The sequence below is a fragment of the Balaenoptera physalus genome, assembly GCF_965194825.1.
Source record: "Balaenoptera physalus genome assembly, chromosome: 5".
NCBI classification, from domain to species: Eukaryota; Metazoa; Chordata; class Mammalia; order Artiodactyla; family Balaenopteridae; genus Balaenoptera; species Balaenoptera physalus.
The window spans coordinates 57701980-57717655 of record NC_138884.1 but is presented as its reverse complement, the minus strand read 5'-3'; the positions used below and the strand labels follow the sequence as shown (position 1 = coordinate 57717655).

The 15676-nt window shown below is 44.9% G+C and overlaps 1 protein-coding gene across 4 annotated transcripts in view; it reads left to right on the top strand.

The window, feature by feature from the left end:
• SHROOM3 (shroom family member 3) overlaps window positions 1-15676 on the top strand; it is a 311421-nt gene that overhangs the window by 112682 nt on the left and 183063 nt on the right. For all 4 annotated transcript variants that reach the window (XM_082463698.1, XM_082463699.1, XM_082463701.1 and 1 more), the window contains one exon: window positions 2792-2946. In XM_082463698.1, coding sequence (XP_082319824.1) covers window positions 2792-2946 — 155 coding nt within the window. The remainder of the gene's footprint in view (window positions 1-2791; window positions 2947-15676) is intronic.

Here is a 15676-nt window from a genome sequence, read left to right as displayed (position 1 = left end):
TAGAGTGGGCCCGGTGTGTTTGGGGGAAAGGTGAGTTTACAGAAGGTCGGCAGGGATAGTAGGATGAATAGAAAAGCAGGGGGAAATGACCAACGATAAAGAATAGCTAAATGAATCATACCAAGATGTTAGAGTAGAATCTGATATAAATGGAAGTATCTTCATGATACATGATTTTAGATAACAATAGCTACCACTTTTGAAATCCTACCATAAGCCAGGAACCGTGTTTACCAGTTCACGTGGCTCATCTCATTAATCCTCTCTGCAGCGCTGGGAGGCAGTGCTGTTATTATCCTTGCTTCATAAGGGAGACGTCTGAAGCCTAGAGAGAATAAGTGACTTCCTCCTTTAGGCTATTTGTCTGACTCCTCAAGCTCTTAACCACCTCAGTTTAATGTCTCTCTGTTAGATGCCAAAAGATGGTTGAGGAGGTGTGTATAGTGTGGTATTTCTGTAAAAAGAAAAATATGTATATACAGGTCTTCTTTGACTTACAATGGGGTTACGTCAAAATAAATTCATTGCAAGTTGACAATATCGTTAAGTCGAAAATGCATTTAATACATCTAACTTACTGCACTTAGCTTAGCTTAGCCCACCTTAAACATGCTCAGAACACTTACATTAGCCTACAGTTGGTCAAATCATCTAAAACGAAGTCTGTTTAGTAATAGTGTTGAATATTTCATGTAATTTATCGACTACTGTACCGCAAGTGAAAACAGGATGGTTGTAAGGTTACAGAATGGTTAGCAGTGTCTCAGTCATCCACCTTGGTGATCACGTGGCTGACTGGGAGCTCTGGCTGCTGCCTTGCCCAGCATCATGACTACACGTCTCTAGTCCAGGAGAAGTTCAAAGTACAGTTTCTCGGGCTTCCCTGGTGGCGCAGTGGTTGAGAATCTGCCTGCCAAGGCAGGGGACACGGGTTCGAGCCCTGGTCTGGGAAGATCCCACATGCCGCAGAGCAACTAGGCCCGTGAGCCACAACTACTGAGCCTGCGCGTCTGGAGCCTGTGCTCCGCAACAAGAGAGGCCGCGGCAGTGAGAGGCCCGCGCACCGCGATGAAAAGTGGCCCCCGCTTGCTGCAACTAGAGAAAGCCCTCGCACAGAAACGAAGACCCAACACAGCCATAAATAAATAAATAAATACATAAATACATAAATAACCTATGCAAAATACAGTTTCTACTGAATGAGTATCACTTGCACATCACTGTAAAGTAGAAAAATCATAAATTGAACCATAGTAAGTCAGGGACCATCTGTATATGAAATTCATAAGCTACACTGTAAACAGTGGTTACCTTTAGAGAGTAACATGGCGGGAACCAGGGTAAGATTCACTTTTCCCTTTCCCTTTACACACTTTCTGAATTATTTTCATCCTTTATAATAAACTAATGAATATATAGTGATTTAATAATAAATTAGTGAACATTATCTTAAAAATAAAGTATTACTTTTAGCTAAAATAAAAGCTAGTGAGGACCAAATTCACAAAATTATTATAGGAATTTGGTTTATTTTATATATATTGAGACCTATTGAAGGTTTTTGAACATGGGGGCAATTCTGGAGAGTAATTATTGAAAAAAGAAAAAATATGGGTCAGGTTTGTCTACTTGTTTTTTGTTTTTGTTTTATTTTTTCCCTTTTTATTCCCTTTCATCATTATTGACACGCCACAGGATCAAGCATTATTTTGCTCTGTTGGTTTCCAAAGCACTTCACCATCTTCTAACATAACACATCAGTTACTTGATAATTATGTTTAGTGCTTGCTTCCTGCCTCTGCCCTAAGCACCAGAAGAGCAAGGGTTTCTGTCTGTTTTGCCCACTGTTACAGCCTTAGCTCCTGGAACAATTTCTGGCATACAGCAAGTGTTGAATCACGTTGTTGAATGAATTCCACTTTTCAATAGACTTTGTTTTTTATAGCAGTTTTAGGTTCACAGCAAAACTGAGCAGAAAGTAGAGAGCGTTTCCATATACCCCTTGCTCCTCACTGCCTTGCATAGCCTCTCCCATTATCAACATCCCCAACACAGCGGTGTATTTGTTACAACTGATGAACCTACAATGACACATCATTATCACCCAAAGTCCATAGCTTACGTTAGGGTTCACTCTTGGTGTTGTATGTTCTATGGTGTGATGTCGTGTATCCAACCTTATAGTGTCACACAGAATAGTTTCACTGTCCTAAACATCCTATGTGCTCTGCCTATTCTTCCCACCTATCTAACCACTCATCTTTCTATTGTTGCCATAATTTTGCCTTTTCCAGAATGTCATAGAGTTGGAATCATTCCATATGTAGCCTTTTGAGATTGGCTTCTTTCACTTAATAACATGCATTTAAAGTTCTTCCATGCCTTTTCATGGACTGTTAGTTCCTTTCTTTTTAGTGCTGAATAATATTCCATTGTCTGGAGGTACCACAGTTTATTTACCCAATGAGTTAGCATTTTAGACAATAAAAAATAAATGAAGTAAGAAGAACGCAGCTTCTAAAGAAATATAACAGTTGCTTTGAGGGACTTTGGATGGAGGTCGTGAGCGGTTTTGGATGGAAACCGAGTTCTTTCATCCCTTCGGCCTAGGTTTCCGAGCGCCCTCTGTGGGCAGGCTGGGGGCTGGAAGGTGTGGAGACAGGAGGCCATCCCTGCCTTCTGGAAGCTGGCCGTGGGAGTAGGGCGTGGCTGCAGCCGGTGCAGCGGGCCCTGCGGGAAGCCAGGCAGGGCCCCGGGCGACTCACCTGTGGACCCTCATCTTTCCGAGCAGATCGAAGAAGGGGGCAAAGCGGACCTGGTGAGCTCCAAACTGCGGGCCGGGGACGAGGTGGTGCACATCAACGAGGTGACGCTGAGCAGCTCCCGGAGGGAGGCCGTTTCCCTGGTGAAAGGATCCTACAAGACCCTGCGGCTGGTGGTGCGCAGGTAGGCTGGGCGCGCGCCGGGTTCCTCCTCCGCCTCCCCCTCCCCCTCCCCTAAAGAGCTTGTTCTTTAAACCTCGCCACGTGGATCCTGACGGTACCCCCCGCCCCTAGCCCGCGCGCAATTTTCCTTTTTTCTTGCCCATCTTGTAGCTTGTGAAGACATTTCAGACACTACTGTCTTGTGAAACCCTGGCTTTCCCAGCAGGTGTTGGCTTGGCAGGGTTCCCTGTACCTTATACATTTCCCGGCTTGATGACCCTGATCCCCGATGTGGTCAGACTCTATGAGGTGTCGTCTCCCTGTGGGACAGGAGAAAGCCATGGGCTTGGTGCCTTAGGGGCATTCCATTAGCCTCACCCACCCGGGGGTTTTCGGGGTGGGTCGTCAAAACAAGTGAATTCCTGCTTTTGTTTGGTTTGTTTTGTTTTTCTGGTTGTGATAGTGGTGGTTCCTCAGCTGGAAAAGGTTTGGCTTGTGATTGGTTATGATGCTTTAGAGTAAGAAGCTTCTTAGTTCCAAGAAAACAACTCATGGTGATGGTATCACATATGGAAAAGGGAAGGAGGTTAAAAATTTTTTTCAATCATTATTACAAGCCAAGCATTGCTGGAGATGTTTTATATTAACATAGGTAAATATGTTCATTGAACCTGCGCAAGAACCTGGTGAGGTAGCTATCATTATCCTCATTTTATACGCAAGAGGTTAAGTAAGTTACAGGGCAAGGCTGGTGAGTGGAAGAGCGACAAAGGAGCCTAGATACTCCTGGTTCCACTTCACCAGGCCACTTGAGTGTTATTACCTTGACCTACTAAGTCCTGGGCTTACATATTTTGCTCGTTTGGATATTTCTTCATTAATCAGGTTTTGGCTGCATCGCATGACAACTAAGTGTTATAATACTCGAGAATGTTTGAGTTGGTGGAACTTCAGGAGTCATTAAGCAAACCATGCCGTTTTTAGGATGTGAACAGTGAGCTGGTCTTCTCATCATGTCTCATATCATCTCTTAGGGGACCATCTGCGCCTGCATTCATTCACTCCTCAAGGGTGTGAGCCCTTGCTCAGGGGAACGGCAGCTACTCCCAACCACAGAAACACAGCCGTGGGTGTGGTCCCACCCCGTCCCCAGGCTCTAGTGACTCTAGTGGTGTGCTGGGCTGTGTCTGGTTTCCCTTCAGGGCTTGCTTCTCTGGTGGCCAGTGATGCAGAGTGGCTCAAAGCATAGGCACCAGAGTCAGATCAGGCCTGGGTTCAAATTCTAGGGCTGCCATTTTCCAGCTAGGTGATCTTGGGCAAATTACTTAACCTTATTGAAGATTCAGTGTCCTTATTTTTAATTGGGGATTAAAATACCTACTTTACAAGGTGATTAGAATGCTTTAATGAAATACTCTACATGGTAACTCATGGTAACAACAGGTGCTGCTGCTATTATTTTTATTATTATTGGCCAGCTCTAGGCATAGGTCCATTATTTGTGGGTCAAGATTTGAGTAAAGCAAGCAGTCATCCCAAACACAGTGGCCGATTTCTCAAATAGATGGGTTGCAAGGCTCAGAACCATTAGGTCTGTTCCATGTGTCCAGAAGAGTGTTGAAGGTTTTGAACTCACTTTGGCACTGGAACCCAAAGTCCAACTTGAGAACACTGGCATTTATCTGTTGAGGATTGACAGCGGAATCCACACTCTCGGTATGTTTTGATGGGACTCTGGTGATAGGTTAACCTCTGGAGAGGGCTGCCCTGTTCCCTACTATGAAAAGTAGTCATGCTGGCTTCCAGTTATGCCTTCTAGTTGGTGGTGACATGAGATTTGAATTACTTTTTCCAGCAGAAAAGGCAACAGACAATCCTGGGGTTGAAATCTGTCCTTGTCGTTCGCAAATTGTGTGACGTTGGGCCTCTTTATAAGCCTCAATTTTTTCATTTATAAAATAATAATAGTAAATAATAATTCCTGCCTCAAAAGGGCATTTTGAAGAATTAATGTATAAAGTATAAGTACATAGTAAATGTGCAATATTTGCTCATTATTATCCTGATTTGGGTTGGAGAGGCATGTGGCGATATGAACTATTGCCATATTACCAAATATGCTGGATGCCTGGTTATCAAGAAGCTCCCACCCTCACCCTTTTATTCCCTTTGTGAATTTACCACCGTTAAGGGGCTGGTCCCCAGCCTTACAGAACTGGTCATGACAAGTACAGAACTGGTCATGACAGTGCCCAGGATCTCACGGAATTTAGGAATGTTAATTCACATCATCCAAACTCATAGGAAATTGAAGGATATACCCCAGAAGGTCAACGCATTAACTCATTTTGAAGAAGACAACTGTAAGTGGAATAAGTATCCCAAGGGGACCAAGAATCAGTAAACTTTATCCCCACAGGAGAAAGGAAGGACCATAGGAAGTCTGACCATAATTAGGTCAGGAGGTTGCGTGCTGATCTCAGACTCAAGAGTAAAGAGTGGGTCTGAGGCGCCAGAATGTGCTGGCATCCGCGCTGATGGCCAGATGGCCCATCCTTCCATTAGAGACGCGTCTGCCAGGCGGGCCAGACGTTCGCGCTGCTGAATCAGAGCCCTTTCCTCTCTGGACCGCAGGGAATCCTTCTGCCAATGTGCTCCTCTCCAGTCTCGTTTCTTCTCTGCCCTCCACATCAAATCCCCTTTCTGATTGACACATTCTTTCTTTAGATATGCTAATGGGATCGATAAGGTTACTGAAGAGTCCTTGCACTCTCTGCTTCTGCTGTGGGAAACATTTTGTCTCTAAGATGCCTTTTGAATATGTCTTATCTCATCTATTATGTGTTGATTTTTACAGTTGAACTCTCCGAGTTTGAGGAGAAGGAGGCAGTCTTTATTTCTCACACATATTTAGAGATGGGGATTTATGAATATGCTTTGGTGGACATGGATAGACATTCCTCCCCTACATTTCAGAGAACTGGGTCAGAAGCCCCATGCCCTGGATTAATCTGGCTCTATACTTAGTAGAGCTGTCACTTTCCTGAGAAGTCTTACCTTTATATCTTGGCCCATGTCATGTCCAGAGATTTCATTTCCTTACACTTGATTCTAACAGGGTGACTTGTTATTTCATTTACTAGCTTTCCTTTTTTTCCTAAGTAAGTGATCTCTATACTTTTAAAAAACATTGAGGTGGCTTCCAGGAAACGTGATTGGGGGGGTCTGTTTCCTGGAGAAATCATTTGCCTAGTGAAAATGTGTATATATATCAGCAGTTCCATCTGTACCTGCCTCCTTTTTTCTTAAAGTTAGTTTTGGGCGGGTGAGGGTAGCACCTCAGGTGGGCAGGTTTCCTCATCCATCATAAATATGCCAAGAATGCAGAGCAGGGTAGTGGTGTTTAGATAAGTTTTGAGGGTGTCTTACCCAGTGACCAAAAACAATCAAAAGTAAAAACACCTTCTTAAAAGGCTACAGTGACAAGAGAAATGCAAAGTCTCAAGTGAGTTGTGGGTCAGTGACCTTAGAAGGTCTGCTGACCCATAAAGAAGGCAGAGTTTAGTCCTCTGGGAGGAGGGAGTGAAGGGGGTGATGTAGATGCTTATGAGGACAGAGAATGTGTCTGCTGCTGAGTACACAAAGGTCTGCAGCTAGTGGTGGATAAATGGAGAAGAAACGATAAAATGAGAAGTGAGCCAAAGAAAAGACTTTCGAAAAGGAAAACAAACATCTCTCAGTTGAAGGGAAACTGAAGAAGGAAAACCTTCGTGGAATGCAAGAACAGTACAAAGGATGTAAATTAAGAAAGCAGACATGTACACAAATAAGAGTCAATACTCCAAACCCTCTCTAAAATCAACAGAGACTGTATTTGGCAGATAGGTGTAAAATGCATGTCTTAGAGCCAGTAACATTTAGAATGAATGGAAACTAAAGACAAGGGAAAGGGTCTTCAGGTTTAATTTAAATCCCTGGGGGTGATGGCAAGGTGCTTTTGGTACAGGGAGTACTCACTGCTGTTTGCAGAAAACCTAAATTTTAAATTAAAAAAATCAAAGGCTACATTTCCCTTTCAGAACAGACTATTGGGGTCAATTGCTGGATATGCATCTAACCTCATGTTTTCACCCTGAGTTGGGACTCTAATTCCTGTCTTGACTCAGATCATCAGAAAGGCACTGTAACCAATGGGGCATTGTAACCCCAATAAGAATGCCCCCAACCACCCATTTTTCTTGGTAAATCCAACCTCTCAACCTTCTGCATCAACTTGCTACTTTTGCCAAATACTATCCTACTCCTAAGTTTGGTATCAATGGTTGGTTTGGCAAAGAAAAATTTGGGTGTATATTTCATGTTAAATGTTTTGTACTTTTTTTGCAAGGCTCATGTAAGCCACTTGAAAGTCAGATTCTTTCCTTCTAGGAGAAAGGATGCATGAGATGGTGATGCAAGTTCAACACTGCCTGGAAAACAGTCATTTAATTTGATTCTTGCCTCAAAGGATTGTTGTGAGAATTAAGTGAAAATATGTATGTTCAGTATATAGTGTAGGTGATTAAAGGATAAACTCTCCTGAAAATAAATTGCATATATGTGAAATAAGTTACCTCTTGAAAGAAGCCCATTTTAATCTCTAAAACATAGCACACAATTGGAGGTCCCAGTGAATGGGAAGGCTGTGTGGGGAAATGGTCTTTCTGGGCATAGGGGGCAGCATGTCTGATTCAGAACAGTACACAGAGGGTGGGGAAACGTGAGCCCCTTTTTAAAATGAAATCTTACTCCTGAACTTTCCCACCATCCCTGCAAATTTGATACTGCTTCTCCCCTTCCCATTCATTTAGTCTATGAGTTGACGTGTTGGAAGGGAACGTTTATTTTTTATTCGACTGAATATATGTGTTCATGTGTGAGGAGACGAAGGGGGTAAAAGTAGATCACATTTTACTGGGAAAAGTGAAATTGAGGAGAAAGGAGGGTTGAATTCGTAAAAACAAACAAACAAACAATAAGCATTTGCCTAAAATATGTGTACTCCCAGGCTTCGTGACTTGCCCTGTGTTCAGACTCAGATTTCTGTCCTGAATCGGATCATCAGAATTAGAAGGGGCCAGAGTGAGAATCTAGGTTTTGTCCCTTTCACTCCATGGCTCTGCCTAGAGGTAGAAATGAGGGAACTGCACCCAAAGATGTGTAGGGACTCGCCCAAGGCCACATGCAAAGAGCCAAAATGAGGATGGAGGTCTCTGAGAAGCAGGTCTTGGGGCATCTTGTCATCTCGAGCAGTGAGCTAGTGCTTTCCACCCAGCTGCCTCCTTCATTTAGAAATATTCGTGATGCTTAAAAAACAGGCAAAAAGGGCTTCCCTGCTGGCGCAGTGGGTAAGAATCCACCTGCCAGTGCAGGGGACACGGGTTCGAGTCCTGGTCCGGGAAGATCCCACATGTTGGGGAGTAACTAAGCCTGTGCGCCACAGTTACTGAGCCTGCGCTCTAGAGCCCGTGAGCCACAACTACTGAGCCCACGTGCCACAACTACTGAAACCCGCACACCTAGAGCCCGTGCTCCGCAACAAGAGAAGCCACCGCTCACCACAGCTAGAGAAAGCCCGTGAGCAGCAACGAAGACCTAACTCAGCCAAAAATAAATAAATTAATTAAAAAGAAAAACAGGCGAAAAACAAAACCAAGAAAAACCCAGATAAACTGATTTGTAATTCATCTAGGAAAAACTGAAAGGAGAGGCGATTCCCCACTGACCTTGAACTTCCTGGGGAGTTCAGAGGAAATGCATCTCACTGCCTTGTGCACCCCGCTGACTCGCTGACTCAAGGCCCTCCATCAGCCTCTGGAAATAAAACTACTTGTAGCCTTACAGCTGCTTCCTCCCTCGTAACAAAAATGGTGATGAAATTAAGTTCACCACCGCCCTCAGCCCATGCTCCCCCTGAGGAGACCGTCCCACATTTCTGAGGGTTAGCAGGGTGAGATGACATTATCGGAATGGAATGGGGTGGGTGGCTCACACACTTGCTACCTCCGTGTTAGGTTTCTGTGACCTTTTTATGTCTAGATTGAGTTGTGAGACTGTAGCTCACCCAGGATTTGCAAGTCAGTGATCTTGTAAGAAGTATCTGGTAATGAACGGAATGCTTTAAAGGCCTTCTTAAAGAATACAAAATGAACTATTCATAAAAAAAGGATTTTGCAAATCAGTTCCTTTTCTAACTCATGGTTACATTTTATAAAACACACATACACACACACACACACCTGCCTGGCTCTATTTCCTTAAAAAAGCAGCTGTATTCTTAAATCATCTTAATCTTACTCTGCTTAACCACCTAATGTCTCTTTTTAAATGTTTTAAAGCAATTTAAAGAAATAGTTCATTAAGAGCTTTAAAAAGTAAGTTGAACAGAACTCCCTACTTTTAAAGCAGCAAAGTTTGAAGGGAGGGTGGAAACTTTTCTAGAGCATAAAAAGCATCTGGTTTTTTTTTTTTTCCTTATAAATTGGCAATCTCTAAACCAGCCTGTGCAGCACCAAGTTGCTGGTTCTCAGATGTGAGATGGCAAACGGCCTGGGAAGAGAAGTCCATATCATGGGGATTCCAGTTGGAGCTCGGCTGTGTGCTGGCTTGGTACCATGAGGATAGCTCAATCCCTCTGAGACTTTAAGTTTCTTCTTAAAGTAGAGAACAGTACTATCTTCCTTACTGAGTTGCTGTAAGGGGAAAATAAGATAGTGTATATGAAAACGGTTCATTGGAATAAAATATTGAGTCATTATTCCATGAGAAGCTTCTGTTGTAGTCTCAGCTCAAGAAAATTTACCCGACTGCATACTCTTATGATGGTTCTATTAAATGCACTAATTTGACTTGTTTGTGCAGATGAGAACATAGGGCTTTAAAGTTTCTGATTGGAACCTTTTCGCTAAGAGGAAGTGTAGTTTTAAAGATAGTACCAACGAGGCCCAAGTTCAGAATGAGGATTTAAAGAAAAAGGCCATGTTCTCTGGAGAACTTGAGTAGGAAGCGTTCTGATTCTGAAACAAGTCAAAGCTCCTGGGCGGGACGACTGCATACAGAATAGGACCCTCTGACTGCAGAAGGGGATTCTCAGGCAAGTGTCTTTCATCTCCTGGTGCATTGAATTAAATGGTCAGGTGCTATGGGCACGTGTGTAGCACAGGCTGAGCAATTGGAAAAGGTGGTGTTCTTTGGCACAGTACGTGGCGTTTGGGGAAATTATGATGTCAGAAAACAATTCTCAGGTGGGCAGGCATGAGCCGAGGACAAATAGAAAAGGAACAATAATCTTTTGGTAGACGGCTGCAAAACTGTTCTTTTTTTAAAAATTAGTTTATTAATTTATTTATTTATGGCTGTGTTGGGTCTTTGTTTCTGTGCGAGGGCTTTCTCCAGCTGCGGCAAGCGGGGGCCACTTTTCATCGCGGTGCACAGGCCTCTCGCTATCGCGGCCTCTCTTGTTGCGGAGCACGGGCTCCAGACGCGCAGGCTCAGTAGTTGTGGCTCACGGGCCCAGCCGCTCCACGGCATGTGGGATCTTCCCAGACCAGGGCTCGAACCCGTGTCCCCTGCATTGGCAGGCAGATTCTCAACCACTGCGCCACCAGGGAAGCCCCGCAAAACTGTTCTTGAAGCTCCAAGTACTCACTAGGTGCACAACAAATGTGGCTTCTTCTACCTCGCCTGGACACAGAAGCCACATGAGAAAGATTTTTGTCCCCTGTAAGTTCCAAGAATTGTCTCTCAAGATGTAAAAGAGGGCCCCATGCTGTGCTCTATGGCTGAGTCCTCTGTGGAGGTGCAGGTAGGGGGTGTGGGAGCCCCAGTGCCCTCTGACGAGACCCCTGAGCTGTGGTGGCCGCCAGTATGGCACCTCCCACCTCCGCGCCTCCCTAACGCTTGTGATGACCCTCTCACCCCCGCTGCCCACACCGGTACTTCACTTGTCCTTTCGCTCTTCTGCGCTCTCCAGTTTTTCACTTGTGCAAAGGCTGCAAATATCTGGGACGTGAATACAGATCCCAAGCTGCGGTACGGTTTGCATCCCATCTGAAGACCCAGGATTAGACTTCCCCAGAGAGGAAATCAGGATAACTGAGAACTGTGGTAACTTACCCCTTAAACATTTTTTCCACTTGAGCAAGTGATTGAGAGGAGGGGAAGGAGGCAGCTGCAGTGGCCTTCGACCCCCAGAAACTTTTCCAGGAGGCCTGGCATCATGGGAATTTGCTCAGTATGCTTTGAGGAGGTATTTCAATCCTGCTGGGACCAGACTCAGAGCAGTTTTTGGCTTCTCTGGAGTCTTAGGTTTGAATGTCACTGTCTAGAAGTATAGTATTTGATTTCCTAACCAGTTGTTCCTTCCCGTGGAAAATTCATGTAACACATTATTAGGTTTCCTAAGAGGTAATGCAATAAGACTCCCTTACTGTAATGAGAAAAGGGACATTTTTCCTGTAGCACATAATGATAACTGCTATTTTTATTCATTGGGTTACATATGCTCACTGGCTACGCACTGAACTCTAGCCACATACAAAGGAATGCTGTATTGTTCCCCACGAAGGAGGTTTGATGATAAAAGACCTGGTTTCATTCCTGGGATAACATAGTTTTACTTCAGACAAATGTATTCCAAGCAGGAGTCACCCCTCCATGCCCAGCCATTAAGGGCTCTGTTTGAGCCTTTGTAGAAGGATATGAAGTCTCCGTCCTGAGATCACACAAAAGTTATGGTGGAATCCTTTTCCCCAGTTCTAAATCAGGGTGCGTTAGCTAGAAAAAATTGGTTTGGATGATTCTGATTTAGAATACGAGCCAACTTATAATTCTGCATCCTTGCATCAAAACAGCTTAAAGCTGGTCTGTCTCAAACTTGGCTACACGTTGGAATTACCTAGGGAGTTAAACAAACTGATGCCTGGCTCCCGGCCCCAAAGATTCTAATTTAATTGTTATAGGGTGCAGCCTGGCTTTGGACATTTTTATAGCTGCCCTGGTGATTCTAATGGGCAGGGAAGTTTGAGAACCGCTGGTGTAAGCTGTAAGTTGAAATGGAAAAGAGAAACAATGAGTTGGTAGAAACTGAGAGCGAGAAGAAAGGCAGAGTGAAAGGGATCATAAGGATAGTAGCGGGAGGAGAATCAAGAAGGCAAGTCAAGAGAGGCAGTGAGTAGAGCAGAGCCTTGAGAATGGGGGCAACTAAGGTGCAAAAACAGAGCCCCTGCTGAGGTCTCTGAACCATCCGGGACCCAGAGAGGCCTGCAGGGAAGGGCTGCTCCAGCAGTGGCTCCTGCTTTTGCATTTGTATGAGATCTGTTTCTCTGTTACTGCTATATGGAGGTCTCGCTTCTTTTTTTTTTTTTTTTAACATCTTTATTGGAGTATAATTGCTTTACAATGGTATGTTAGTTTCTGCTTTATAACAAAGTGAATCAGCTATACGTATACATATATCCCCATATCCCCTCCCTTTTGCGTCTCCCTCCCACCCTCCTTATCCCACCCCTCTAGGTGGTCGCAAAGCACCAAGCTATTCTCCCTGTGCTGTGCAGTTGGTTCCCACTAGCTAAAGCTCATCAAGTGATGTCACTACTGCCAAATGGGTGTGGGCAGGGGAGCACTTGTCTGGCCTTCCCTGGGAACACCTGTGACCTGAGCCGTTATCACGTGCCATTGCTCCAGGAGTTCATTTTTACCAGCAGGTGTTGGGGCCGCCATTTAGAGCGGGTAGACCCATACCCATGACACTGCAGTTGCCGTGTTCACTCTACATGCCGTCTCTGGATGGTGCCCCCATGAAACGAACCATGAAAGAAAGATAGCTTGACGCCATTGAACTTATTCAGTCTAACGGGATGTACTACGTGAAGACAACGTCAAGAGATCCCGAGTGAAAGAAGCATATGAGCTTGTTTCATTTACTTCATCCGTCCCCGGTTTTTAAAAATCACACTCTGGGTAACCTCAGCACCAGTCCCCCGCTTCTTGAGACCCAGGGGTAGAGAAATAGTTTCTGGAAAGGATTGTTAAAAACCACCCACTACACATGTCCTTAATGGTACATCAGAGCTTTGAAGGTCCTGGCAGTTTTGTCCTGTTCTAGATAATTCCACTGTCTTGCTGACCCCTTTCCTTTTGGATTATGTATTTTTATGTCTTATTTAATTATAACTGCTCCAAGATCACAGGTATCCTAGTGAGGTCCTGGCAAGAGGCTTAAAGTATAGGTTTGGGAACTCTAAGAACCTCAGGTGCTTAGCCTTCCAAAGGCTGGGAGCCCCCTGGGTCTGTCTGACTGGACATGACCCCTGAGGCTATTTCTCCTTTGACCGTTGCTAATTAAAGTGGCAACCTCAAATATGTGTTCATTGCTACCTGTCTTCTCACGGTTCTGTTACCTCTGGCATCCTAGCGTGTAGAGCCTAGTGTGTCCTTGGTAAAATTATACCTCTAAGACCAGCCTTATTATGCCTCTGCCTCTGTCACTAACATGTTTGTTCCACTGCCCGCTGGTCTAGAGCCCCACGTCACTGTCTCCACTCGCTGCTAGATCATTTGTACAGTTCGTCGGTGCATTTGAAAAATGCAGCTTCTCCACTCGCCCCTCATTCTGCTGTCAAGCTCCTGTCTGATGCTGCATTGGCTTGGTGGGTGGGAGGTGTGAAATTATCCTCGGGATGGTTGCTTGATTAGTGTGTTTATTGTTTATGTGGGAGGGTTGCTATGTTGTTTTCATGAAAACTGTGGCTCTAAGGAGCATTTTGAAAGGATTCTTTGGAATGTTTCTTTAAAGGTGACTCTTAGGAATCAGCCACTGTTATTTATTGATTGTAAATAAGTGGGGCCTGCGAGCCCTGGACACCTGAAACAATCTTTCACAGAGTTGTCACGGGAGTGAGATGTGTTTCCTAACCTTCCGTCCTTCACCCTCATAACTTAAAAGAGCAAAAGATGAAAGAGAATCATTGTTTTTCACTAGTGGCTGCATATTACTTAAGTTTTTTCAAAAAGTAAGTTAAAAATTTTTAAATCAATTATACCCTTTTGACTTCCTCCCTTGCTTCCTTCAAGTATTTGCTCAAATATTAGCCTACCTTGTACAGCCAGTTGAAAGTTGCCGCCCCCTTCCTACCATGTCCCCAACACTCCTTATATTTTATTTTCACCTGTGAGACATACACTCATAAAGTTATTCATTCTGTTTCCTCTCATTAGATTATAAACTCCTTAATGGCAGAGATTTTGTTCTGGGTGGTGTCCCCAGTGCCTGAAATGGTTCCTAGCACATGATATGTACTCACTGAATATGTGTGAAGGAAAACATACCCAGTGAAAACAAAAGCATACCCAATAGCAGCTGTGTGGCGCAGTAGACGGGAGCCCAGGCCCGGAGCCCGGTTGCCTGACTTTGAATCCCAGCTTTAGCATTTGCTCGTCGACTGCTTTAACCTCTAACATGGTTTCATCATCTGTAAAATGGGTGTAATAATATCTCCCTCACTGGTGTTGTAAGTTGCTATATAAACATCGGCTGTTATGAATTATGTCACTGAATGGGGTTAGTCTTTGTGCTTGCGTTGAGTTCGTCGGGGGCACTGTCTCTAAGCTGAGGTGTTTTTTTTTTTAATAAGTCTAGTTTTATTTTTATTTAAAAAGATTTTTTTTAACATCTTTATTGGAGTATAGTTGCTTCGCAATGGTGTGTTAGTTTCTGCTTTATAACAAAGTGAATCAGTTAGATACATATACATATGTCCCCATGTCTCTTCCCTCTTGCGTCTCCCTCCCTCCCACCCTCCCTATCCCACCCCTCTAGGTGGTCACAAAGCACCGAGAGCTGATCTCCCTGTGCTTATGCGGCTGCTTCCCACTATCAGCCGTGGTTTTAAAGCTGGTCGGATGCAAGCTTGCTGGCCATGAGCCACCTTTACCATCACATGGTGACCCCTATCTGGGAGTCAAGGCAACCCAGAAGGACACCGAAACAAGGATGCAGATGGATTCCTGATGACATTGTTTGAGACCCTGGACCCAGTCAGATCCAGTCAGACCCTAGGCTTTTTGGTTTTGTGAGCCAGTAAACCTCCTCTATGCTTTAAAAAAAAAAAAAAAGAGAGAGAGAGAGAGTTCCTTGGGATGGGCGCAGGCTGAGCTCTTCCTCCCTGCCATCTCTGTTCCCTTATGGTCAAGAGTCTCAACACCAAACTGACCATGCTTTTCACCAAGGCAGGATCCAGTGTGAAGGCATTCTCCCCTCTGTGAAATGAGATCAACCGAATCCCTCCTGCCTTTGCAGCCCCGTGCCTCGGTGCGGTAGCCCTCTCCAGCCCTCCCTTGGGGGTTAGGTCCTGGGAGCCTGGCTTTCGGGATGCTCCCAGTGGCAGGGCCCGCCCTTCACTGTGCCCCCAGCTTCTGCGAGGCTCACTGGAGCCAGGGCCTCTGCAGTCACCTGTCACGTGGAGGCTGGGATCCCTTTCCAAGCCCCGCTCCAGCGGCAGTGCTGGGCACTGGTTGCGGGCACTGACTTCCAGTCGGGCAGGACTTGGTCTGCAGGCCTGCCCCTTACTGGGGGGGGCTGGGCCAACTGCCTTCACCTCCCACCTTCCTTGCTTTTCCTCTGGGAAGTGAGGACACTCATCCCTACTTTGTGTGAAGGTTGTGACAATAAAGATGACACGTGTGAAGGAGAAGCCTGGACTCTGGGTTTGCTG